Source organism: Nesoenas mayeri (assembly GCF_963082525.1).
Source record: "Nesoenas mayeri genome assembly, chromosome: 3".
In the NCBI taxonomy this organism is placed as follows: Eukaryota; Metazoa; Chordata; class Aves; order Columbiformes; family Columbidae; genus Nesoenas; species Nesoenas mayeri.
The window spans coordinates 66,633,672-66,658,218 of NC_137544.1; the positions used below are offsets into that span (position 1 = coordinate 66,633,672).

The 24,547-nt window shown below is 37.5% G+C and overlaps 1 protein-coding gene across 1 annotated transcript in view; it reads left to right on the forward strand.

The window, feature by feature from the left end:
- The window catches only part of LOC308038661 (nesprin-1-like), a gene marked incomplete at both ends in the record, with an annotated part of 74,672 nt that overhangs the window by 20,969 nt on the left and 29,156 nt on the right, over window positions 1–24,547 (forward strand). The window contains 12 exons of the mRNA XM_080341438.1: window positions 267–428; window positions 1,724–1,918; window positions 5,463–5,636; window positions 7,575–7,766; window positions 10,763–10,894; window positions 11,506–11,624; window positions 13,050–13,200; window positions 14,331–14,486; window positions 17,133–17,234; window positions 18,935–19,054; window positions 20,525–20,725; window positions 22,017–22,148. Of these exons, the coding sequence (XP_080197564.1) occupies window positions 267–428; window positions 1,724–1,918; window positions 5,463–5,636; window positions 7,575–7,766; window positions 10,763–10,894; window positions 11,506–11,624; window positions 13,050–13,200; window positions 14,331–14,486; window positions 17,133–17,234; window positions 18,935–19,054; window positions 20,525–20,725; window positions 22,017–22,148 (1,836 nt within the window). The remainder of the gene's footprint in view (window positions 1–266; window positions 429–1,723; window positions 1,919–5,462; window positions 5,637–7,574; window positions 7,767–10,762; window positions 10,895–11,505; window positions 11,625–13,049; window positions 13,201–14,330; window positions 14,487–17,132; window positions 17,235–18,934; window positions 19,055–20,524; window positions 20,726–22,016; window positions 22,149–24,547) is intronic.

Below are 24,547 nucleotides of genomic sequence, written 5' to 3' on the forward strand. Positions count from 1 at the left end.
AAAATAAGGCATGAGAATGTGTCTAGGTTTTCACTGCTTAGTAAAGTGATTTTTTTTTCAGTCACAGAACCTAGAATGCAATTGATAATGTTTAAAAATATAAATATTTTTAATAAACATGTTTTGCTTTATAATTTATACTTTTGAAAACTTGTTGCGGGTTTTATGTTTTAGTCTTATAAAGTCATCTTTAAGGATGTATGAAGCAGAAGAAAGAGCAAATCCTGTATCATAGCTCAGAATTTATACCTTTCATTTCTCTTCAGATCAGTGAAAAGCAGCGTACCCTCTATGAAGCTCTTGAGCGTCAACAAAAATACCAGGACACACTGCAGTCTATATCCACAAAAATGGAAACCACTGAGATAAAACTAAATGAGAGTCTGGAACCAGCCAAAAGCCCAGAGAGCCAGATGGCTGAACATCAGGTAAAAACTTTTATATGAGAAATAGAGGGAGACCATGCATTACATGTATATCTTTAGTTCCTTTTTTTAGGTAGTGGCATTCTTCACAATGGATGCCTCAAAAATATGCAGTAGCTGTAAGAACTTTCTCTGTTAACAGTATTTCTTGCCTTTCTGGACTTCCTACTATTCTAAAGATGGTGTAATGGCGATTCTTCTAATAAGGAGTCTTTAAGAAAAGCCGAATAAATCACAAGAGTTTGTCCAATCAAAATTTTCAGCAAAATCTTTTGTCAAAAATTGTGTTCAGTGACATCTACATATATTGTTCTTCAGCATTAGTGCTACTGGCATATATAGGATTATTTATAATGTTCTCAGATTTACTAAGCTCATAACCAATACTCATGCATTGTAAATTGATCTAAATAGAGTCTATGCTTTGTTAAACAAAATAACCAAACTAAAGCACACAAATAATTCTCTTCCAAGGAAAATCTTGAGAAATGATGCTTTGAATATTAAGAGAATGTTTTACCAGTAACAAGTCTGACAGATAATCAAGTCATAATCATCTAAGCCTTTTATCTGATAGTTTTAAATTATCTGGTGGGGCCAGTTGTGGTTTCAGTTGAAACCTCGTGACCTGAAAAGCATAACATTTGACTTTCCTAGCACCACCAGATGTCCTGTGTATCCAGTGTGTATGTGTATCCAATGTGTACTATCAGACTTGAAAGTGAAGTATCTGCTCTAAGATACTGTTAATGCAGCATCCTTTTGTAGGTATCTTGGAAAGTGGTTTATCAGATAAGAATGATAGTGGGAACTTCTTTTACGCCATGGAGTTACATATGGATGCTTAAATATATTGCTGGATATTCTTTGTCCAGTCAGTAAGTTTCAGGCTGGAAGTCCCTATTTCTCTCTCACAAACACACACTCACTGACTTGTTCATTATCTTCACTATATCTACTAGATTAACCTCCAGCATTATTTTTTTTTTAAGAATTAATCTGTGTGTGTAATATTTTCAAAGTAATTACTTCTCATGATATGTTAGAAATTTGCGATAAGTAATTAAATCCATATTTCATTCATTAGATGCACAGTCCTAGCTTAAGCATCTGAAAGCAGGACTCAGTCCTTCTGAATTCTGACTTCCAAACTAGAGGTGATATGTTGCACTATTCTGTGTTCCTGATGCTCCCTTGAGACAATCATCTTGACTTTTACATTAAGTTATGCCTCCTGAGGTGCTTTCTTCATGCTGATGAATGAAGCAAATACTTTCTCTGCTCTCATTTCTAAATAGGCTTTGATGGATGAGATTTTAATGTTACAAGAAGAAATCACTGAGCTTCAGACGTCATTAGCACAGGAGCTGGTTTCAGAACCACTGGATGCAGAAGCAGCTGATCAGCTGGCATTGCAGTCCACGCTCACGGTCTTGGCAGAACGAATGGCCACAATTCGAATGAAGGCATCAGGAAAACGACAACTGTTAGAGGTACAGGAAAAAAAACCCAAAAACCTCTAGAAGCAGGCCTTTTGGACCACATTCCAGATTTTGCAAGGTGCTTTTCGCAGAGCTGTACTTTCACCAAATCCTTAGTCACCACTGAATGCTGATATTTTAAAAAGTCATTTTCAGTTCTGCTCTTTTCTTGCAATGCCTTTCACTAATAAATCACTGTTATTTTTAGTGAGCCCCTCATCTTAATGCGAGGTGATAATTAACCAGAGAGATCTTGGAAACACACTACAGGAGTCATTTTATATGTATACTTTTTTTTTTTTTCCCCTCCTCCATAGGAGAAGTAACGGAGTGCAAGTGTTAAAAGTCATATTATCTAAAATAACCTTTTGATGAGTCACCTATCCAAACTGGGAGACAAGAAAAGGGGAAAGCTTAAAACATGAAATAATACCAAATGATTGCATTGTTGTGAATGCTTATCTTCTCAGTGATTTGCATGTGAACTTTTATTTTGGAAGATGCGCCCCTTTATTTTTTTGTCTACCCGCTTTACCAAAAATCCTTTAATACTAAGATGATTTTTAAAAATATCCTGTATATATAGGAAAGTTACTGTGTATATTGCACAGGTGAGAAAATCTAGTTATGCTTAAGCTGGCTACAGTTAGTTTGAACATTGCAGGGCAGCTTTATTGCTCTACTGGTAAGTACTGCAGCAGTGAACTCATAAACATAGCAGCTGCTGCCTTTATGATTTCCAGCATTAACTGATTCTGAGAGACACGAGTGAAAATTTGTTCTGTTGATCTACCTGGATTACAAGGGAGTCCCAGGGTACATCAGCTGCATTGGTCCTGTGCAGTCAGCTGAGGCAGTGAACAGGTCCTTAGGAAATATCTTTATTATTCTTAAAAAATTACACTAAGCGTTTTCTTCTCAAAAGAAAAATGGCATCTAATTCAAAATAAGGAACTGGGACTAGACTAGAGATCTGACTGTTTATAGTTACAGGATCTTACAAACTTCTGATAGTACGTAGGAGGAGCTTCTAACTTATAATTTTAAGACAAAGCATGAGACAAATACTACTCTTAACTATGGTTGGGATTCTGACAGTTACTTTCATACAATAGCACAGGTATTCCCCAATAATCCTGGCTAAGAAATATGTATGGTGTGTAGGTAATATTCAGTAATTTAACCTGTGCACTTTGTAGCTCTGATTCCACAGATAAAATCTTCCAGAACACTTCAGGAATGTAAATGTAGAAATACGGATAGAACAGGTAAAAAAAAAAGCTTTTGCTGCTGAGGATGTGGATTGACAATATTGCTCTTTCCATAGACCTAATTTAAATAATTAGATCTTGAGAACTGTTTGACTCTGGATTCTTTGAGACATTTAACAGTCATCACTATTCTTTAAATTATTCTAACATGCAGTTATTAATATTTCCATTAAAATTAAGCATTCGGAAAGTTGTAGAAGCGCTTCTCTATGTGAGGCAATTACCCTGCACATGCAGGTCTGAATTTCCTTACTGCACATGTACTTGACTTAAGATTCTAAGTGTGCTTTTAAAAGCAGCATGTCTTAGCTCGGACCTATAAGGTGTGTTGTGAACAGAAGTATGGTAGGTTGACCCAAGCCAGTGGCCAAACACCCACTGTGCCTCTCATGTCCCTCTCCCATGGGATGGGTTAAAAATAGAAGGCAGACAAAAAGACTCACGGATTGAGATAATGACAGCTTAATAATGTAAGGAAAAGCTGTTGTGTGGAAGCAAAGGAAAATAAGGAAGTCATTCACTGTTTCACCATCAGCAGGCAGATGTTTAGCCACTTTCCTGGAAAGCAGGCTCTCAGTACATGTAGCAGTTCCTTGGGAAGGCAAATGCCAGAAGCAAAAATGCTCCCTCTCTCACCTCCCCTTTCCCTGATCTTTTGTTGCTGAGCATGATCTCATATGGTGTAGATTATCCCTTTGGTCAGTTCAGGTCAGCTATCTTGGCTCTCTACTCTCCCAACTTTTTGCCCAACCCCAACCTGCTGGCCTTTTTTAGGGACAGTTGGAAATAAAGCCTTAATGCTGTGCTAGCACTGTTCAGCAATAGGCAAAACATTGCTGTGTTATCAACACAGTTTCAGCCACAGTTGTAAAGCACAGCACTGTACAGGCAGAGATTAATTTAACTCCATCCTAGCCAGATCCAGTACAATCTCCTCCCCTTGTTCCTTACCATTTGCAACATGCTTAGTTCTGCGTTATCTGATACATATAAGTATCCTCTGACTATCCCATTCTATGCATTTCTTATTACCAAAATCCCTTCTACTCTCTCCAGAGCTCTGTAGATCTCTTTTGCTGGAGAGCCCAGAACTGGGCACAGCACTCAAAGTGTGATCTCACCGGAGTTAAGTAGAGGAGGAGGATAAACTCCCTTTGCCTGCTGGCAACATTCCTCCTAATGCAGCCCAGAATACCATTTGCCGCCTTTGCCGCAAGGTCTCATTGATAGCTCATGTTCAACTTAGTGTCCACCAGGACACCCAGGTTCTTTTCTGCAAAGCTGCTTTCCAGATGGTTGGCCTCCAGCAAATACTAGTGCTTGGGATTGTTCCTCCCCAGGTACAGGACTTTGCATTTCCCTTTGTTCAGCTTCATGAGGTTCCTGTCAGCCCATTTCTTCAGCCTGTTGGGGTCTGTCTGGATGGCAGCACAGCCTCCTGGTGTATAAGCCATTCCTGCCAGTTTTGTGTCATCAGTAAACTTGCTCATGCTCATTACTGACCTCTCACTAGACTTTTTGACACTAATCACCACTCTCTGGCCCCAGCTGTTCAGCCGGTTTTCACATTCATATGGGACTATTAAAGGGTGAGCGAGCCTTCTGTCCAATGGTTGGACCAGCTGATGAATTAAGCCAGGGAGTCTATGTTGCTGCGATGCTGTTGCTGCTGCAGCCATTGGAGCTTAGTGCCCACAGCATAGGGAGCCTCCAAGAGGCCAGACAAGGTAGACAGCTCCTTGGTCTTCTCTTTACCCACAGTAGGTACACCAAAGGCCCACCAGTACCCTGTTGGGTCCCTGAAGCACCTCTCTTCTGCCTATCTTGAGAGACTATAAGGCAATCTGACAGCCTGCTGCTGCCAAACAGCACAAGGTTGCTATCCTTTCCCTGCAGCCCAACCTCAGCTCTATGTTCCCTCGTGTCTTTCTCCCAAAGCAAACAGTGCTGTGCTAGTTGAGCAAACTGAATCAATGTGGGGCAAACGCAAAGGAGAGCAGCAAGAGGAGGCAGAAAAGGCCTCACCTTTAAAAGGTTGTAATAGTAGAGATCCACTGAAGGAAGAAAAAACACAGTGATTTAACTGAAACAGAATTTACATCACCAGAAAAGCAAGTTCAGTGATTGAAAGCAATATTTTTTTAAGGTTTTCCAACTTCTGAAAGAAAGGATTTATTATGGATTAAAAATACTATATAAAGTTGTGAGTGACAAGAGACAGAAAATATTTTAAAGTGATTGTTGTTGTTTGTTTAGAAAAGGTAAAATATAGCTTGTACCTCTAGGAAAAGCTGAATGAACAGCTGGAAGAACAGCGGCAAGAACAGGCTCTTCAAAGGTACCGTTGTGAAGCTGATGAGCTTGACCACTGGTTACTCAATACCCGAGCAACGCTGGACACTGCCCTGGTTACTGCTGAGGAACCTATGGACATGGAAGCACAGCTGGTAGACTGTCAGGTAAAATTATCAGTCTTGTAATGTTAAGATGGACAGGATGGACATAGTTTTTTGTGAATGAAGAGACACATATGGAACATCAGTGTTAAGGCTATTATTGAGTGGAATGAGGGAGCATATTAATAGGGAAGAATTTCTGAGCTCCTTAGTACCTCATATATGCTCAGTTAGCTTCATCAATTATTTGTGAAATAAGATGTATCCTGTTTTTAATTTCTTATTAAAGATTGCAAACAGTGCTTTAGAAAGCATGTGTAAGCATAGCAGTAGAAAAGCAAGATATTCTGGCTACGAGAACATTTGAAGCTCTACAGCTTTCAAGGGGATTTTGTTTTGTTTTGGCAGCCTTGTATCCTCTTCACTTATTGTTTTTTCTCCACTTAAGCTAGAGTTGTTGCACAGCTCACTTGATAGGTATGAAAACACCCGCAGTCTGCTTTCCGACTCCTCCTTTTTCAGCTGAAGAACACACACTCCCACTAGCAGTGGTGACTGGGAGAGTGTTGTGTTTTCTCCAGGAGTAATCCCTACCAACATTCAGAAGTAAAATATAATCATCAGTAGTTACTATTTTTATGAATTTGATATTAATCAACATAGAATACCAAAACGACTAAGGAAAAATGTGTTGCTGGAATAGGAGTAATTGCATATACTTTTATTAACAGGATTTGGATCAGTCATAACATCCAGGTTCTCAAATTAGTGGAAGTTTTCCATTTTTAAATATGAGTTTACAACTGTATGATCATTATAATTAAAATTACAAGAAAAGCAAGAGGTAGATGGACAAAATATTGCTTTTCATATTAAAGAATTAGGATCTTGACTATTTTAGGATAAATGGCAATCAAGTTTCATATAAATCAGATGAATTAAATACCTAATTAAATTCCCACCAACACCACTTCATTATTGGAATTTTCAGTCTGCTCAGCCTCAAGTGTTCTTTCAGCACCTGTCCTTGGGAGCTGTTTTTTGTATATAGATAAACCATGTGAACTCAAACAAAGCAGTAATTTTTAAAAAAATATAATCTGTAGGAAAGTCAAAATTAAAAAGAACAGTTAACTTTGTGGAAAAGTTAATACTGCTGTCCCTTTGCTGATTCTTAAAATCTTAATAGAGTAAGTTGTTTGTTTGTTGGTTTGTTATTTTGTTTACAAAAAAAGTCCTTTATTTTTTCCACCCTTTAGAGACTCTGCCCATCTCATCCTGCATACATTCCTTCAGGACCAATATTTCTAAGTTTATGCTTTATGGTTGCTATGGCAAAAATAAACATTTGATTTTTTAGCAGGAATTGTATGAGCTTTGAGTTTGGAAGTTCAAAATATGCTCTATGTCTTTGATACATGAATGGTTAATGGAATGTCAGGAAAGTAGCTTTTGAGAATAAACATGCCAGAGATTTGTCACTCTAAGTCTCTCTTTAGACTAAAGAGGATTATACAGAAATCCGTAAGTCCATCACACACCAATCAGAAAGAGCAAATAGTGAGAAGAGAAGCTTATCAACACAGCCAGAGCAACACATAGAAGTAGGTAGGAAGCATTTCACTGAACACACATGAAAGAAGAGGAAAGAAGTCACTCTAGCTATGTGCTCTGTTTCTTCTCATTATGGACATCAGTCTAGCATATTAGGCACCGTTACCTTTAATGTACAAATAAAGAGCATCTCCTCTGCAACAAATGCTTTGTTTCAAATAACTTTTTAATTTCCTATTTTGAAAAAGGTTGCAAACAGAAATGGCAAGTGCAAACATTTGCAAACCTATTCCTCAGGACTCTGAAAGGGCCTGGAAGGCAAAGTAATGATAATCTGACTTGCCCTCACCTTGACGACGGGTGAGGAAGGCCACAGGTCATCTTGCCAGAAAGCGCGACAGATGCTGGAAAATGTATGAATTTGGCTCTTTGTTTTTGCTACTGCAGAACATGTTGGTTGAAATAGAGCAGAAGGTGGTAGCCTTGTCAGAGTTGTCTGTGCACAATGAGAACTTGCTTATGGAGGGGAAGGCTCACACCAAGGACGAGGCAGAGCAGCTGGCTGTGAAGCTCAGGACGCTGAAGAGCAGCCTCCTGGAGCTGCAGAGAGTGCTTCATGACAAACAGATCAACATTCGGGTAAGTGGCTCTTTCCAGCTGGCTTCGCAGTGGGCAGGAGGTTGGGAGATTTCCTAGAAGTTTTGTGCAACTGGGAAAAGGAGCAAAAGTGTTTTACTGATTTAGTTTGATCTAGTTGACTTTAGTTAGTAAATGGAATTACACAATAAAGAACTGCCTAGCAAGCTTTAGCTTATCGTTTTCAAGTTAATGACCCCTCTTCATGGTGGAACTATCCTAACCTCGCTGTCTCACTGAAAGGACAGTGATAAAGTATATAGATAATTAGCTTGGTCTGCATATACCCTATTCCTGTTATGAGTCCTTTTAGATTATGTAGGCTCTAGGGCAGGATCCCTCCCCTAACAAAAAACCAATCCTAACTACATGCTTTCTTCCATACAGTGTGCACAATGCAATGAAAAGATAACATCAAGAAAATAGAATATTTTAAAATATGGCTAATAGTTAGTGGCATCATAACACCAAACAAAATATTGTATAAACAAAGATACAATTAACCTCAGTCTTGTCCTAGGTTTCTATTCACAGCAGCATTGGTCTGCTTACTGTCAGTATTTCATTTTATTTAATAGTTGGTTTTGGTCATTCTTTAGGTTAAACTAGCATGTGAAGAACCAAATACAGAGAAGAAACCCAACCATGTAATGTGACTGACTGGTTTTGAATTTGCTTGCCCTGCTGTGACTCCCTTCCCCCACTTTTCTTTTACTTCTTTTCTGGGCTTTGCTGTGCAAATTAAACATGATAAGCTTCAAAGATTTCTAGCTTGTAATGCAGATTAAAGTCTACTGAGAGGTTAGCTTGAAAAGTCACTTGACTTACTAAGAACTATTTTTAGTCCCAAGCAGCTAGATAACTATAGAACTTAACATAGCTTCACCAAAAAAAAACCTCCACACCCAACAAACACCAAAAACAAAGGAAAGAAAAAAATGAGGTATTTATTCCTATTGCCTATAAGATGAAGTAACTTTCTTGCATATTAAATCTCATGATTAGGCAGAAGAAAAGTGTTATCAACAGCATCTAGGCATATAATGATCTATTCTGATCTATTACTTGAGAAGTGAAGAGACATCACAGATGGTTTTGCTTCATTTTAAAGTATGCATGCTGCAGTTAAAATACAATGGTGTGATTTAGTTTTAAAACAGCCTTTTAAATGCTTTTGTAATAGTGAAAGTAACAGCACAATAATTTCCAGATGTAGAATATGAATTATTTAAGATGCTACATGCATGTAAGACTTCAGTTTCTTTATGAATTGTAAACCTTTTTTGGACTCCACTTATGGATTGTGAACCAAGTTGAACAGTTATTGTCGCTAGGGCATATCAAATTTAGCAGATAATTTTTACAATTTACGGAACAATGGTCCTTTTTCATTTTTAATAGAGTAAAATTCTAATCCCTCTTTATCCCTCACATAATATTTTCTTTGCCTCATCTGATATTGTATAATGACATTGTTCACACAGGGTTGAACCACATCAGCTTTTCTAGGAAATTGTTCCTACAAAGTACCATGGTTTGTCTGCAAGCTGAATCCTTAGTTGAAACAAAGCTATTCCACAGAACAAGAGCTAATGGTTCCTTCCAGCTTTAGATACCTGCTTGCTTGTTTTGCTCCTCTTCCAGTTTATGTCCTGTAACACTCATCAGTCCTTTCAATTCCAGTATACTAATTATTCCTCAAAACTGAAATCTTACACCTAACTTCTACTATTTAGCCAAACTCTACTGTTCAGTGCTTGATGCCAGGGACACTGGTGGCAGAGATCCATCCCAGCTGTTAGTATGAGGAGTACCGGATGAGGTACAAGGGGTTTTTCCTCAGCCACCTTTGGCCCTGCTGGGCTCTGCCTGATTTGAGACAAAGGCTCTCTGGATGGTGGAACATGAACCTGTTTTTGTTTTGGGAAGAATTCTGTAATGTCTGAACCATTTGCCACATTTACCCTATTTAGATTAAGAGCTGAATCATGGGCAAAATATAAATCCTACAAAAATGAGATATATAGACAAAATGGGAGAGGAATTAAGCCCCAGCTTTAGCTCTTGAAGCTGAAAAAAAAAAAAGGCACAAACTCTACACTTATTGTGTGTCTGCAAGTGAATGTAATATTAAATAAATCCAGAGAGGTGTGTGGATCTAAGTAGCCAGACCTACAAGTCTGTCTTTAATATTAGGCCTAGTGTATTAAAATTCCTGCATTTGAATGCACTGTCTGCTAAAATAATTTATACTTACAGCCAACAGGGATTTCAGAAGTCAAGAACTTCATAAAGCAATTTCTGGAACTATTAAGGAATTCGCTGTTTCTTTCTTTGTTTACACAAGGAGCCTGTCTAATCACTCATACTGGAAGAACATAATGATAGAAGTATGAAGAGAAGGGACTGTTGCTTTTCTGTTCTATTATAACATTCTGTGGTTTGGTCTCTCTTATTGTCTTTACCATTCACATCATATAACTTACTGTTAACTGACTGTGTTTCTGCCAACCATGGATAGAGTTGCATACTTCTTGATAAATAAATTTTGACCAGAAGGATAACCAGCATTCTCTTGTTTTTAGTTAGATTAAAAAAATGGCTTTAATTAGACTAAAAGCCTAGCAGAAACAACCCAGTGATTCCCTGCATTGCCGATTAAAGCTACACCCTCCATTACAGATCAATGCTGTTTCTTAGGAAAATCAGAACAGTCTTCAGAAACACATCAGTCCATGGTCTCTGATCTCTGGTCCCTGATTCTGCTAAGTGCATTGGTGCATGTTTATTTTTACATTTTTAGGGGTGCTTTCTTGCTGGTAAGGAATGACCAGTAGAAGTCAGAAATCTAAGGTCATTACTCACTTCAGAATTTTTGTGAGCCAGCAACTTGAGAGATGGAAGGTAGCACTACATGTGGTTTTCAGTTGGTGAGCTGGACCTGCTTTCTAGCAGTGTAAGAGATTTTGTAAAGTCTTTATTTCTTTCTCTTAAAGCAGAGTTCATTACAAGAAAAGGAGGAGAGCGATCTGGACTTTGTTTCCTCACAAAGCCCCAGTGTCCAAGAATGGCTGGCACAAGCAAGAACCACTCGCTCACAGCAACAACAGAACACCCTGCAGCAACAGAAGGTTGGTGTTTTGCATTTCTCTTACTCCCATCTTTAGATTGTGCTTGACAGTGAAGCTGAGCCATTCGTGTTAGTGTTTCCTCTGAAATCTTAATTTTTACCAGGTTTCTTAGTTCTTTTGTAATGATTTATCTGAGCTCACTATTTTATATCTGTATCTGTAACAGCCAGGCAGAGTAGACTTCCTGGGTGACTATGGTCAACTCACATTATCACTTCCATTGTCCATTATTAGAATTAAATTGAAGCAACCCTTAAAGTTATTCTAAGAAGAGATTATGGTATTTGCTCAAAACAGTAATCAACATTGTCTTTATAAGCAAAGATACACACATTATAAGGTATATTGTGTTGCATGATACACAAACATCCTCACTAGGTTACATTCTAGAAACTGCATTGCATTAGTTAATTAGTTCAACAATCCAGTTTATGTACCCAGTTTCTCTGTGTCCCTGAGTGGAGATTTTGCACTGCTTTTGGTGCTCAAGCAAGCCATATCAGAAATAGCTCATCTATCTTTGCACGACAGTTACACAGTGTAGACTTGTCCTTCCCAGACAAAAACAATCTGCTTGTGTTTTGTTTTGATTTTGTAACTTTGTATATTAGGAACTGGAACAAGAGCTAGAAGAGCAGAAGAATCTGCTTCGGTCGGTAGCGTGCCGTGGAGAAGAAATCCTAACACAGCAAGGTGCTCCAGAAGGACTGTGTCTAAGGTATGATTTCATGTGTTCTCCTGCCAAGTTCTATGATTGTGCCTTGTCATCCTTATGTTTACATCCTGCTTCTGCATATAATCCTCTAAGCTTTGTTTTGTAGTTTTATATAGCACCTAGGATACTGGAGTCCTGGTTTATAGTTCAGGGGTCTGATGATATTATTACAAAAATTGTTTTGTGCTAACAAATCATCTTCAGCATTTTGAAGTTCCTTTTATTTGTCCTATCAAGTACCACACTAAAATTACAAACTAGGAGGATTCATTAGAAAAGCAGTGGATAAGTTACTATTGCTTCATGATCCAGCATTGGTGTAAATCATAGCTAAACTCTCAAGTGTTGTAGCCTGCCATTGTAACCAGATCTTCCCAGATGAGATACTAATTGCTTAATTTTATTTTTTCTGCAGTTAGTAAATATTTTTCTTTTCAAAGCCTTGTCTTTCAAATTTCATCTCAGATCTGTATTTTGTTATACACTTGCCCATTTGAGGGAGAATTGGATGTCTACAAAAGCCTTGGCTCTGACTGGGAGAGACTTCTGCCCTAGACAAGGCAGAAGAATACTGCTGATGTGGACCTTCGGAGAGCAGGAAGAGAAAGCTTTTGGGAAGAGAGAGCCAGGGTGAACATTATCAGCTTAAGAATCAAGTAGCAGTCAACCCTTTAGTTAAAATACTTCCTTGATGTATCTCAGTAGTAATGACTACCTTTGTGGCTCCTCCAGCAAGGTCTAGAACATGAAGGTAGTTCAGGAGGCAGCAGAACTAAGACTTATGCACAGGGAATGTAAGCTGTACTCAGTAAGTTCTTTTCCTCAGCATTTGTGTGAATTCAGTTGTATTTCTGTTAATTTGGTTGCGTTTGGTTTTTTGTTTTTTTTTAATTATAATGCCAGAAAGTACTTCTTATCTCCTATTGTTTGAAGCTTCCTTCTGTCACATGATGTTATAGTATAGAAACAAACAAAAAAAATCAAACAGAAAATGCTGAATTTCATTCACTGTTTACCGAAGCCAAACTCATATGCTTGTCCTACATTAAAAAGTTAGGATATATCTGGCATTTTGAGAGAGGAGGTGAGGAAGGAGTCAGATAAAATATTTTTTTTATTTCATGCTTTGTAGTAAAGTTTGTTTAAAGGTTATGTTTCAATGTAGCATATATTCAATCTCTTTTGAGGTTTTTTTTTTACTTAATATGGGTGTTTGCAACTCTGAATAGTTTCTTAGAAAGTACAGTTTAGCCCATAGGACAAGAACGTCTTGCTGTTACAAACCAGCCTTTGTCTTATTATCTGAAAAAAAAAAAAATCAAAGCTTTAAAAAGCAGCACTGAATTTAAATGCAGAATTTCCTGATTGAAAGAGGAAATAAATCATTTATATAGTTACAACTTTTGTATTTGTTAAGCCTTTATGCATCTTCCCATTCAGTGAGAAGCCTAATACACTCTCTGAGGAATTAGGCTTGGAGGGTGAGAAGCCATCATCTGAAGAACAGATGAAGGTGAAATGGGAAAGCCTGAACCAGGAATTCAATACTAAGCAGAGACTGCTCCAGAAAGCTTTGGAACAAGAACAGCCGGTAGCTATTTTTAATTTCTCTTCACGTTTTCTCTATGAAAGCAGTTATCACAACACAAGATTACAACATGTGCATAGCAGATGCATTAAAGTGATGTAGTTAATACAAAGAATATGCAGCAATTTATTTTTGTGACATCTTTAAAGCCATTAAATACTGGCACTATCACTGGTCCTGTTCAAAGTGATCTTAATTGCACTACCATTCAGGTGAATAAACTAGAAAAAAAAGAAAGGGCTCAGACAAAATTTTGATCTACTTGTCTGACCCAGGATAATTCTGTAACAAATCATCCCTCTGGAATTGACCAGTAATCTGGCAACAACTTATAGGTAAAACTGGTATTTTCAGTTTGAATGTATTAGTTACATTCAGTTCTTGGTCTTAGTGGATATGTGACAAAGAAGCAAGTGATTTCAGTCACAGAATTTTTACTGAAAGGAACAGGGATTAATCAACTAAACTAGGGATGATCCAAGATCTGTATTAACATGCATCCTCTATTTTATTGTAAGTAGACCCAGACCCACTATTCTTTATATAACACTATATTCAAATGAGCTTGCAAAGTTTGAAATATCTTTTATTCATTCAACAGTATTTAATTATTTTTTCAGTAAAAACAAGTCATTGCTAATACTGGCCACAAGTATTTATCCCGCACGTCTAGTGAGCCTCCTGTTGAGCAATCCTTTAGTCAAGATATCAATGACACAGAACAGTCATGGGAGGACCATGAGCATAATTTTGTATTGTCCTCAGTCAGTGGCAGGATCTGTATAGCTGGATTTTGTACCCTATATATGGTAGAAGCATCCTAATTAATACTCCTCTCTCAGCAGTTTTATAGCAGACCAAAGAGACTGATATCTGGAATGCCTTTGTATCAGGAGGAAGGACAGGGTGCAGATAAATCCATAGTGTCACCAGTACTGGTTGAATTGAATCAGGCCTTTGAAGATGTGTCACCTGAGGTAACATTTCAATTATCTTTACACCTGTTCTCTAGCACACTTACAATGGAATTGCTTCTAGCTTCCACCTGGAAATCCAGCCCTTTCCCAAATATTAGATATTAGAAGGAGTATCTTGTACTTCTGCTCTGGACTTCTCTGGTTCCTTTTGCCCAGGCTGGACAGGTGGAACAGAGCCTGCATCTTGAACAGAAGCTGTATGATGGTGTCACAGCCACCTCCTTGTGGCTAGATGACGTGGAAGAGCAGGTCTTTGTTGCTACAGCTCTGTTGCCGGAGCAAGAAACAGAAACATACCTCTGCAAGCAAGAGGTAAGGAATCCATGAATAGGACTTTCTTTAAATTGCCAATAAGGATGCATTTTATATGGTGTTTAGAGGGGAAAAAAAAAAAAAAAAAAAAGTTAGAATCTTGGATAAGTGACATATTGCTGTCATAATCTCTATGTATGCTGCTACTGGTAGAAGTAACTTTATTGACAATGTAGAGAAGGTTGCAGAAAGCAGCACCAGACCCAAATTTTGCCTGATCAGAAGAGAACTAAACATAGAGTCTTTCGTCTGTTTAATTTCTTTGCTAAGTATTAGGAAACACCACATTGTTGAAATTGAAATGAAGTGAAAAAGAGGGTGGAATGTTCTGGGATATAGAAACAGTACAAATTCATCAACAGGAAATGGAGAGAAGGAGATGGGAAGGGAAGGAGCAGGAGTTGGGAGAGAAAGAGGTGACAGGACAGGGGGTAATGGTTTTAAACTGAAAGAGGGTAGATTCAAACTAGATCTAAAGATAAAAAAATTTAAAATGAGGGTGTTGAAACACTTGAACAGGTTGCCCAGAGAGGTGGTAGATCCCCCATCCCTGGAGACATTGAAGGCCAGGCTGGACGGGGCTTTGAGCAACGATCAGGTTGAATATGTCCCTGCTCATTGCAGGGGCCTTGGACTAGATGACCTTTAAAGGTTCCTTCCAACCCGAACTATTCTATGAGTCTACATAATTTTATTTCAGCACTTGTTTTCCTCAGAGTAGTCTGAGGTCTTTTTACTAACAGAGGTACTGTAGCTGCATAACTTTGGCTAGTGTGTGTATATTAACAACGTAAAAATACACATCACTGCAAAACTGACAATGCTTACAGTGATTGATGTTTGCCTGGTTTCCAAAATGTCTGATTATCACTTTGTTTTGTTTTCTACAAAATCAGTCTCTTGCCAAAGAAATCAAAGACATAACAGAAGAAATGGACAAGAACAAGAATTTATTTACTCAGGTATTTCCTGAGAATTGTGATTATAAGGATATTATAGAAGACACTTTAAATTGTCTCCTTAGAAGACTGACCTTATTGGAGTCTGTAGTAAACCAGAGATGCCATCACATGAAAGGACAGCTCCAGCAAATAGTGACTTTCAAGGTATGGTGATCATCTCAAGGAGTTAACAGGGGTACGATATCAAATGGAGATACAAAGATTCTCAAAGCAATGAGATTTTTTGGTACCAAATGAGAAGAACAAGTTTGTCACAGATTTTTATTGAAAAATGAAACGTCTTCATAGGCTGTGCAAAGCTTGGCACCCAAATCATGATCCAAAATTCAAACTCTCTTCTACAAGTCTTATGGAACTCATGCAATTATTGTAAAGTGATAATTCATCCCATGCTTTCTCACCCTGCTGGCTGACTTCTGTTCTCAAATGAGACAAAAGCAACTTTAGAGTTCCACTCCATCTATTTTATAATTTTGGAAATGATAGAGTACGCTGTTTTTATTAGCTGAGATAAGGTAGAAAACATAATTCTGATTCCCACCTTTCTGAACATCTTTAAGCTGTTCCATTACTCTATAAGAGCTTGTGTCTCAAGCCGCCTTTGTTGAGCAAAGCAGAAAAAATGAAGATAAGTGGAGAAATGTGCACTTTTAGAATTTTTTTCAAAGTTCAGAAATGCTTTCAGATCTTACTTGGTTTCTACCTTCTCTCCTATTATTATCATATAAAACCTCCAGTGTGGTTTAGTGTTAATGAAAAAACATAAATTACATGGGAAAAAAAAATAAATAAAAGAAAGGAAAATAGATTCCTGGTGTCTTTAGACATAGGTGATTACTACAGGATTTTTTTTCCAAACTCCATAGCCTTTCCTCTGCAGTAGACAGGAAAAAAATTTCAACGTTTTTCAATGAAAGGCCTTCCTTTGCTGAAGAAAGCAGACAAATTTATTAGAATCCTGTGCATTATTGTTATACCAGAGATATTTAGTATTTAAAAGAAGTACTGCATGGGAAAACAAAACAAAAGAAAAAACAAAAACAAAAAAACCAGTAATGCACCCCTTATATAGTGCTGGAATTCTTAGAAAAATGTGCTGATAAATTTCTGTTGGGATGAATGCATGAAAATAAAAAATTAATTGATTGGAGCTTGACAAAATGTTTTTTTAGTATTTATATGTCTAGTCTGATAAGGTAATCTAGAAGTTGTCATGTGTAGTTAGCCCTGCAACATGTTGGAGCCTTGTTTACTTCTTTGTTGTACTCACTCAAACTCGCTCAAGTTTGTAATGAAGAAAGCTCCCCTTAAAAAGTAAAGCCTAGCTTGTTTACAAGCATATGTGATTGAATAAACTTCACAAGAATAGCATTTTTGTTAAATGAAGTTAATGAACCTTGTTAATTAATCATCTAATTGTAAGGCAAAAGCAGAAGTGTGTTGATAGTTTATGTTCTGAATAGGAGTTCCTTTAGCTTTTAGCTCATATATCCAGTTGTGGATCTTCAACAGTGTTAAATGTTTTGCACTGACTAATTTTGGTGCTTCCAGTTTTGAATAGATTTTACGGCTCAGTGCTGACATTGTAACATTGTGATGCTTAAACGTTTTGGAACACAAAATATTTTTCAGATGTTTTGTGCTGTGGTTGGCTATAATTTGTTGTTGTTGTTGTCTGCCGTAGAATGATCTGAAGGTCCTGTTTACATCGGTGGCTGATAACAAATACTTAGTTCTGCAGAAACTAGCAGAGGCAGCTGAGAGGCCAGAAACAGAACAAATGCAGGTATTATCGAATGTCTAGTACTTGGGGAAGGGTGAAGACATTAAGTTTCCATTCAAAGTATAAGTGGATTCTACAGAGTGGTTGCTTTTTAAGGGAGAATGTACGTGTTCACATAGTTTGTTAAAATGAGTACTTCCAAGAGTATACTACACATTTATAAATAGTAAAAAAAAAAATATAAAAAAAGTGTCTTTCTTATCTTCCCAGCTGACCTAGTTATGCCTGCACTGGGTAGTACTTGAAAGATATAACATTTCAACGAACGAAAAAAAGTCTCAAGTTTCAGTTATTGCACTTTATTAAAAACCAAAGGCACTTTCTTCTGCAGTGTTTTATAGTCGTATTTTTACTGTTAGTCATTCTAATTTAATACAATAGTTTTCTCTTTATCAGGAATTGCATGATGAATAATTAATTTTTAATATGACAAAAGATATCCTTTTTCCTTGTTTCTGTTTTGTCAATAAGAGAACAAAGTATGCTAAGGGCTCTTTTCTACAGATATTTCTAGTTACCCAAGAGCTACTGATGCCTGGTGCCAGCAGGTGACTGAGAGGAAGAGACTTATCCTTCAGCTAAACAGAAATATTGGGCCTTGTATACCTGATAATCAAATTTTGAAGGATTTTTAAGTTTTCTGTATGAATAAGTGAGCTGGCATGCTTTGTCTTTCTTTTCTGTCCTCCACAATGCAAAAGACTTGCTAAAATTTAACTCCTCTATGATTAACTGCCAAATAGGAAAACAACATGGTAACAAAAGCAACTGAATTGATTTGTTTCTGAACATCTACCTTCGCTGATAAAGCTTTCAAATTTAAAAGTGTTGCTGTTGGTTCAAGCTGTGATTGGGAAAGTAGAAATAAGGCCTTTAATCAGCCAGGTAACTTAACTGCCAGAAGTCTAAGTTTAATGACTGTATTGTGCATACCCCGCATTATCAGGAGGCAGGAGTTCTACCCACGTGTATTTTTTTAAGCATATTTGGATAGACAATTTCCAATAAGTGACCTTAACAGAGGACTTTTAACTACAGGAGCCTACTTTGTACTTTTAACTGAGTTATGGCTTGCACTACTTAAGCAGAGACTCCTACAATGAAAGACCCAGGAAAGCTTGTAGCTTCCATTGAAAAAGTCAAGTTATTACCCTCATACACTTGCAAATACCAAACTGTTTTCCTAAGACGTAGTTTTCCAAGTGCAAAAGGGGATGTACAAGTCCTTCTCCTTGACAGTAATTTTGGACCTATCCTGGTCCTGAAAGGGAACTGTGCACAGCTCTTTGCTGTCATTCATGTCTTCTGCTGTGATGGTTGTTTTCTTGGTACTCAGATATGACAAGAATGAGTGCTAATAAAAAGAATACTTGAAGGTGTTAGAACAACTAGTAGTCCTTTTGTGCTTGTACAGTATAACTAAAGCATGGAACTTCACATCAAAGTTTGGTATAAAATTATGTAGAATACTAAAACATCTTGTTATTAAAAAAATAATGCCATATTGTATTTCACTTTAAGAAGCAAACTGGGCTCTCCCAACTTTGAATTAATACTTTTTTTTTCATAGTATCCTTTAAAATTTTAGCAGATTGAAAGACTGATTAAAACTTCAGGCAGAAAACAGGAAAGAATATTACCATATGGCAGTGATAGTACTGTTGTTAAACCTTCAAACTAAATTATGTAATTTTCAAATACAGGTCATACTGCAGGCAGAAGAAGGTTTGAAGGAACTAGATGCTGGAATCAATGAATTAAAGAAGCGTGTGGACAAGCTACAAATTGACCAACCTTCTGTGCAAGAGCTGTCTAAGATCCAGGTATCGTTCATGAGTTCTATCCTAGACATGTCTGGTTATATCAAGGGTATTAGTATGCTCCTTTTTGCTGTTCATAAGGCACTTTAGCAAAGCATATTTAAAAGCATTTTGATTTGTATAACAGATTGTTTTCTCTCTGATTCACCTGTTTTTTCTACTTTTTCAACTTTTCTAGCATCTCTTACTAGCAATATTAATCATAAAATCATAAGAAAACATGTTTCCTCTCAGTTCTTGTTGACTCCTTGTTCAAATAGTTAAAGTTAAACATGTAACCATAAGTGTCTGCTGAAAGTTGAAAGGGGATAGATAGTGAAGTGTGACCTGAAACTGGGAAACTGGTAATGTTCTGCTTTTACTAGAACATCTTATGTGTTCCTGCGTACTTCCAGTTAGACCAGGTTTTGAACACACCTAAGTAGTGGGACTCTATCTAAAGGCTCTCTGAACTAGATATATATGAGCAATTGATCCAGAACTTCTATAAGGCTGTTGAAACTCCTTTGCGAGCAGTTTGATGCTGAGGCAGGGAAATGCATTAAGAAAGATCAGTGAGTTTTATGACTCAATTTTACCCTTCATAATGACATAATAATAGATTGGAAGCAAAGAAAATAGCTGAAACTAGACCATAAACTTATTAAGCAAACAAAAAAGTGATGTCATTTGTGTCTTTTGCCGAGTTCTTTATCCTGTTGCTCTCAGAGCCTCCAGGTTTTTATTTTTTTTCCTGTCAGGTTAAGTGTACATATCTCCCAGCCCATTATATCAGTTTTTAGAAAAGCCTTCTTTTTACTTTTTTGACAGTTGTGCTTCTCACAATTGTCTCTTTTAAAGTGAGGAGAGCCAGCTGTAGCTGGAACTGATAAAATTGTTCCTTTTGGCTCGTTTTGTGATTTGGCAGTATGGGCGCACTTTGAAACAAACACTGTGCTTTGCCTACACTTCTCTATATTGGTATTTTATGCCCAATATGGGTTTTACTACAGGCTGTATCTATCTTGCTTGCTACCAGCAAGCTGCCAGGGCAGGAGAGGGGGACAAATCTGGTTTTGAGATGCCTGTAATCTGTAGCCATGATGGAGTCCATCCAAGTCTCTGCATTATAAGAAGCAAAATGTAAGCAGCATGTGCAGTGTGCAGTAGCCATACATCTGGTTTTTAATGGTTTAAGCCAAATCACCCTACTCCTTTGCTACTTAAATCAAGCATTTGGAATTCTGATAACTTTGTTACCGAATGCAGGCACTTGAAAGAGTTGCATGTCTTGCTTATTTTTTTTTTCCCTTTAAATAATAGGTTGTTAATTTATTGATCTAGTTGATATACCTGCACGTGTCTTTTCAAGCTGGAAATATATGTTATTCTTCTAGTATTCACAGAGGAATACAGGGACAGTAAGGTTGCTTCCACGAAGACACATATAAGGTGTGAAATAATAATCACCGTTGCTGCTTTTTTGCCCCCAAGGATAAGTATGATGAGCTGATGATGATCATAGGATCCAGACGGAGTGACCTGAATCAGAATCTGGCTCTTAAAAGGCAATATGAACGGGCTTTGCAGGACCTGGCTGACCTGGTAGAAACAGGCCAAGAAAAGATGGCTGGTGACCATAAAATGATTGTTGTTTCTAAGGAAGAGGTTCAGGCTCTACTTGACAAACATAAGGTAAGAAACTATAATATATTTCAGGATTAATCATGACTATAAGCCTGGTCACAGTGGATTGCTAACCTTCTGTTCCTAAAGGTTCAGGAGTTTTTCAGAATGCTGGGCATCAGGATATGTTAAAACTTACTGTGTTCTAAACTGGAATCAATTAACTGTTTTGACTGAATGGCTTTCAAATGCTCTGTTGAAGGTGAAGCCAGGTAGATTTCATTTTCTTCCTTATTCTCATAACAAGTTCTTATTTGTGTTCTGTCATGTTACATAGCAATTTAATCAGCCACTCAATTTTTTTTCCAACATGAATTTACATTTGCTGGTAGCACCCATGAAATATAACAAGACTTTTCCACATGTTTTTATTAGACATAATTTTTTGGTGGTACATATTTGACTTACACTATTTTTGTTTATGGAATGATAGCTGGGATGGAATTTGCATGGAAAGTATCACCTCTTTCTTTCTTTAAAAAGGCCGTTGTCCTTTTTAAATTGTGTGTTTGATTTTGTGAAATGTTGGTGGAGTGAAAAGTTTGCCTAATTCTATGTAAACAGATGATTGTACTGCTATTATCTTAATATGTTATTTTAGGGGTAATGAATTGAGTAACAATTGCACTTTCTATTTTCTATTATCTCTTTACTCTCTCCCTCACACCCAAATTTCTCAGGAATATTTTCAGGGGTTGGAGTCTCACATGATCCTGATAGAAACGCTCTTTAGGAAGATGAGTAGCTTTTCCCTCTTGAAGGACACTCGGTCACATTCAGAGCTAATGACACAAGCTTCAGCTATATTAAAGCTGGCTCATAAACGGGGTGTGGAGCTGGAATACATTCTAGAGGTGAGAATTTCTCAGTTCATTTCTGTACTGCCATCGTGATCCACCACTAGGGTATTCTAGAATGTTTATTTCCTATGCTTGGAAAAAATTGGTGGACATCAGTCCCCTTTGTCATACACACAAGGTACTGATAGACTACATGTAAACTTTGCTGTTTAACTGTTTTGACCTTCAGGTGACACAGGTTGTGTTCCTCTAAATTTACAAGAACTGCTTAGCTTTAGCTGACAAGGAGAACACAACAACTTTACCCATTTGTTCTAGCCAAAATTTGAGTTTGACACAGAGATAGTGTCGTCTTATAAGTTCACTGGACATTTGTACTGTTATTTCTGTAGATTCACAACCATGCAGCTGTAGGATTTCACTTTCAGAAAGCAAGTAATGAAAATTCTAGATACCTAGATTCAATTTTCATGATATATACGGAGAATTTGTGCTTGTAGACCTGGATGCGTCTGGATGAAGATTACCAGGAACTTACCAGACAGCTGGAGTCTGTTGAAAGCAGCATCCCCACTGTTGGTTTGGTGGAAGAGACAGAGGACAAGCTTACAGACCGGATTACACTTTTTCAGGTTGGTGCTTTTTAGGCATTCTTTATGGAGAAGTTGCATTAAAAGGACCTCTGAAGGTCATCTAGTCCAGCCTCCCACTTGAAGCAGGACAATTGCCATAGACTGGATCAGCAATGACTTTGGAAACCTCAAAAGATGGAGATCCCACAGCTGAGCTCCAGTGGCACACCACCTCCTGCTGAAAAGGTTTTCTGTAATGCCCAATCTAAACCTTCAACTTTCAGCTTGTCACCATTGTCCTTTTCATATTGTGTGGCACTACTGGCAAGCATTTACCTCTGTCATCATTTTAATTCTATTCCAAATAGCTTTAGGCCTTGGTTAAACTGACCCTTAGGTTCCTGTTTGTCCATCCAAAACAAACACACCTCCCTCAGCCTCTTTTTAAAGGACATGTGTTCTAGGTCCCCAAACATTTTAATATATTAGCTCTACACCAAACCCTGACTACTTCCTTCTTCTTGGACTCGATGGGAGGTGGGGACACAGCAGAACCAGATGCACTAGATGTGGCCTCATCAGCACCATGTAGATGAGGATAATAAAATAACATAAGTCACTTGTTTACAGTTCTGATGTAGGCCAGTGCTGTGGCTTGCCTTATTCACAATGTCTTAATTATAGAAGATGCCAAGTTAAATACACTAGCCATTCCCTTCCTAGCCTGTACTGAGAAGGAACAGAATTTATACTTCTTGTTGAGCCTCCTAATGTTTCTTCTGCCTCCAATCTTGAGTTTGCCAAAGTGTCTCTGGACTAAGTCTGCCATTTTGTGTCTCAACCACTGTCCCTATGTTAGTGTCATCCACAAATTTACTGAGAGACCACTCTCTGTCATCATCCATGCCATTAATGAAAATGTTGAAGATGTTTGGGCTCAAATATCAACAATCTCTAGAGGATTCTGCTCACTACAGTCTGCTAGCCAGACATCAAGCCTTGGATCACTAGTGTTTGAGACTGGTAATGCAGCTAGTATTCAACCCACATCACAGTCCATTTATCCAGCTTGCATTCTCTCTGCTTCCAGAGGAGGGTCTTGTGGGAGATGGTGTCAAAGGCCATACTGAAGTCAGTCTGATCCACAGAGACAGTAATTTTGTCATAAAAGGATGTCAAGTTAGTGAATCCAAGCTGAATATTCCTGATTAACTTTTGTCATTTTGACCTTGAAAGTGGATTCCAATGGGATGTGCTCCATGATCTTTCCAGAGAGCAAGATGAGGATGAACAACCTGCAGTTCCCCAAGTTGCCTTCTCCTCAACTGCAACAGGAACTAGTAGAATAAATATAGGTTTTCTACCACATCCTGTTTTTTCAGTCTCTTCTCAAAATTAGAATTCTGATATAGTGTTTTTGTCTTGTTATACACCATACGGTTTGGTTAGGGTTTTTTCATTTGTTTTCTTTTTTCAATTTACAGAAAAACATCAGACACATTTTTCTTGCAAATTGACAACTTCTCTACTCTGAATTTATGTATATTTTCCCTTTATCAGGCAGCTTTCTGCTTTTGCAATGGTATGAGAAGAACTTAAGCAATCTATTGATTGTAGGCTTTATTTTGGTTTTGTTTAATGCTAGACATTGTTTGTGTTGGTCCTGACCCTAAATTCATTCTCATCTTTTGTTTCTCTTGTCAATTATGTAAATTAGGTTATTCAAATTCAGATTCTCAGACTCTGCTATAGCTTAACTTTCAGTACTTTTATTTTTCTCTCTTCCTATGTCTACATTTATGTTAAAAATCCATCATAATTAATTTATTAAAATCTTGGAATTTTTTATGCTGCTCTCTAGGAGTTACACATTAATTTGTTTATATATGTTATACATTAGACACACACATATATACATACAGACACACACATATAAACATAAAATTCTGTTAAAATTATTAGAGCTCTATTTATGTGAAAGAAAATAAAAAGTTTGTGTTCTCACCATGACACTGGTAGTTTTGTGCATGTCATCTTCGGATTAGTTTCAGCAAAACTGAAAAGTAGGAATGCATATACATTTTGTGCTCAAGCTTACTGAAATACACAGATGTTTTGAAAATTTGTCCTATTTGTATAATGATAGTGGAATTTGGCAGGTATATTTGCCTACATATACAAATTCTTTATGCATCCACAAGTTGCCATTTAAATGAAATCTGTCTCTACTGCAGGCTGGATTCAGGGTATGAGTATTAAGAGCCTTTCCTTTTTCAGTGCCTTTTTTGCTTTACTGTACGATAACAACTGGCTTCTGTGTTCAGAGATTTGGATGGGTGCGTGATCTTCTCATTTGTAGCCAGGAGAGAAGATCAGTAAAAGAAGAGTTAGATGACCAGAAAACTGAAGATAGGCATTGAAAGGGCTGAAGAGTGGCCACTGTTAATAACTTAATGTTG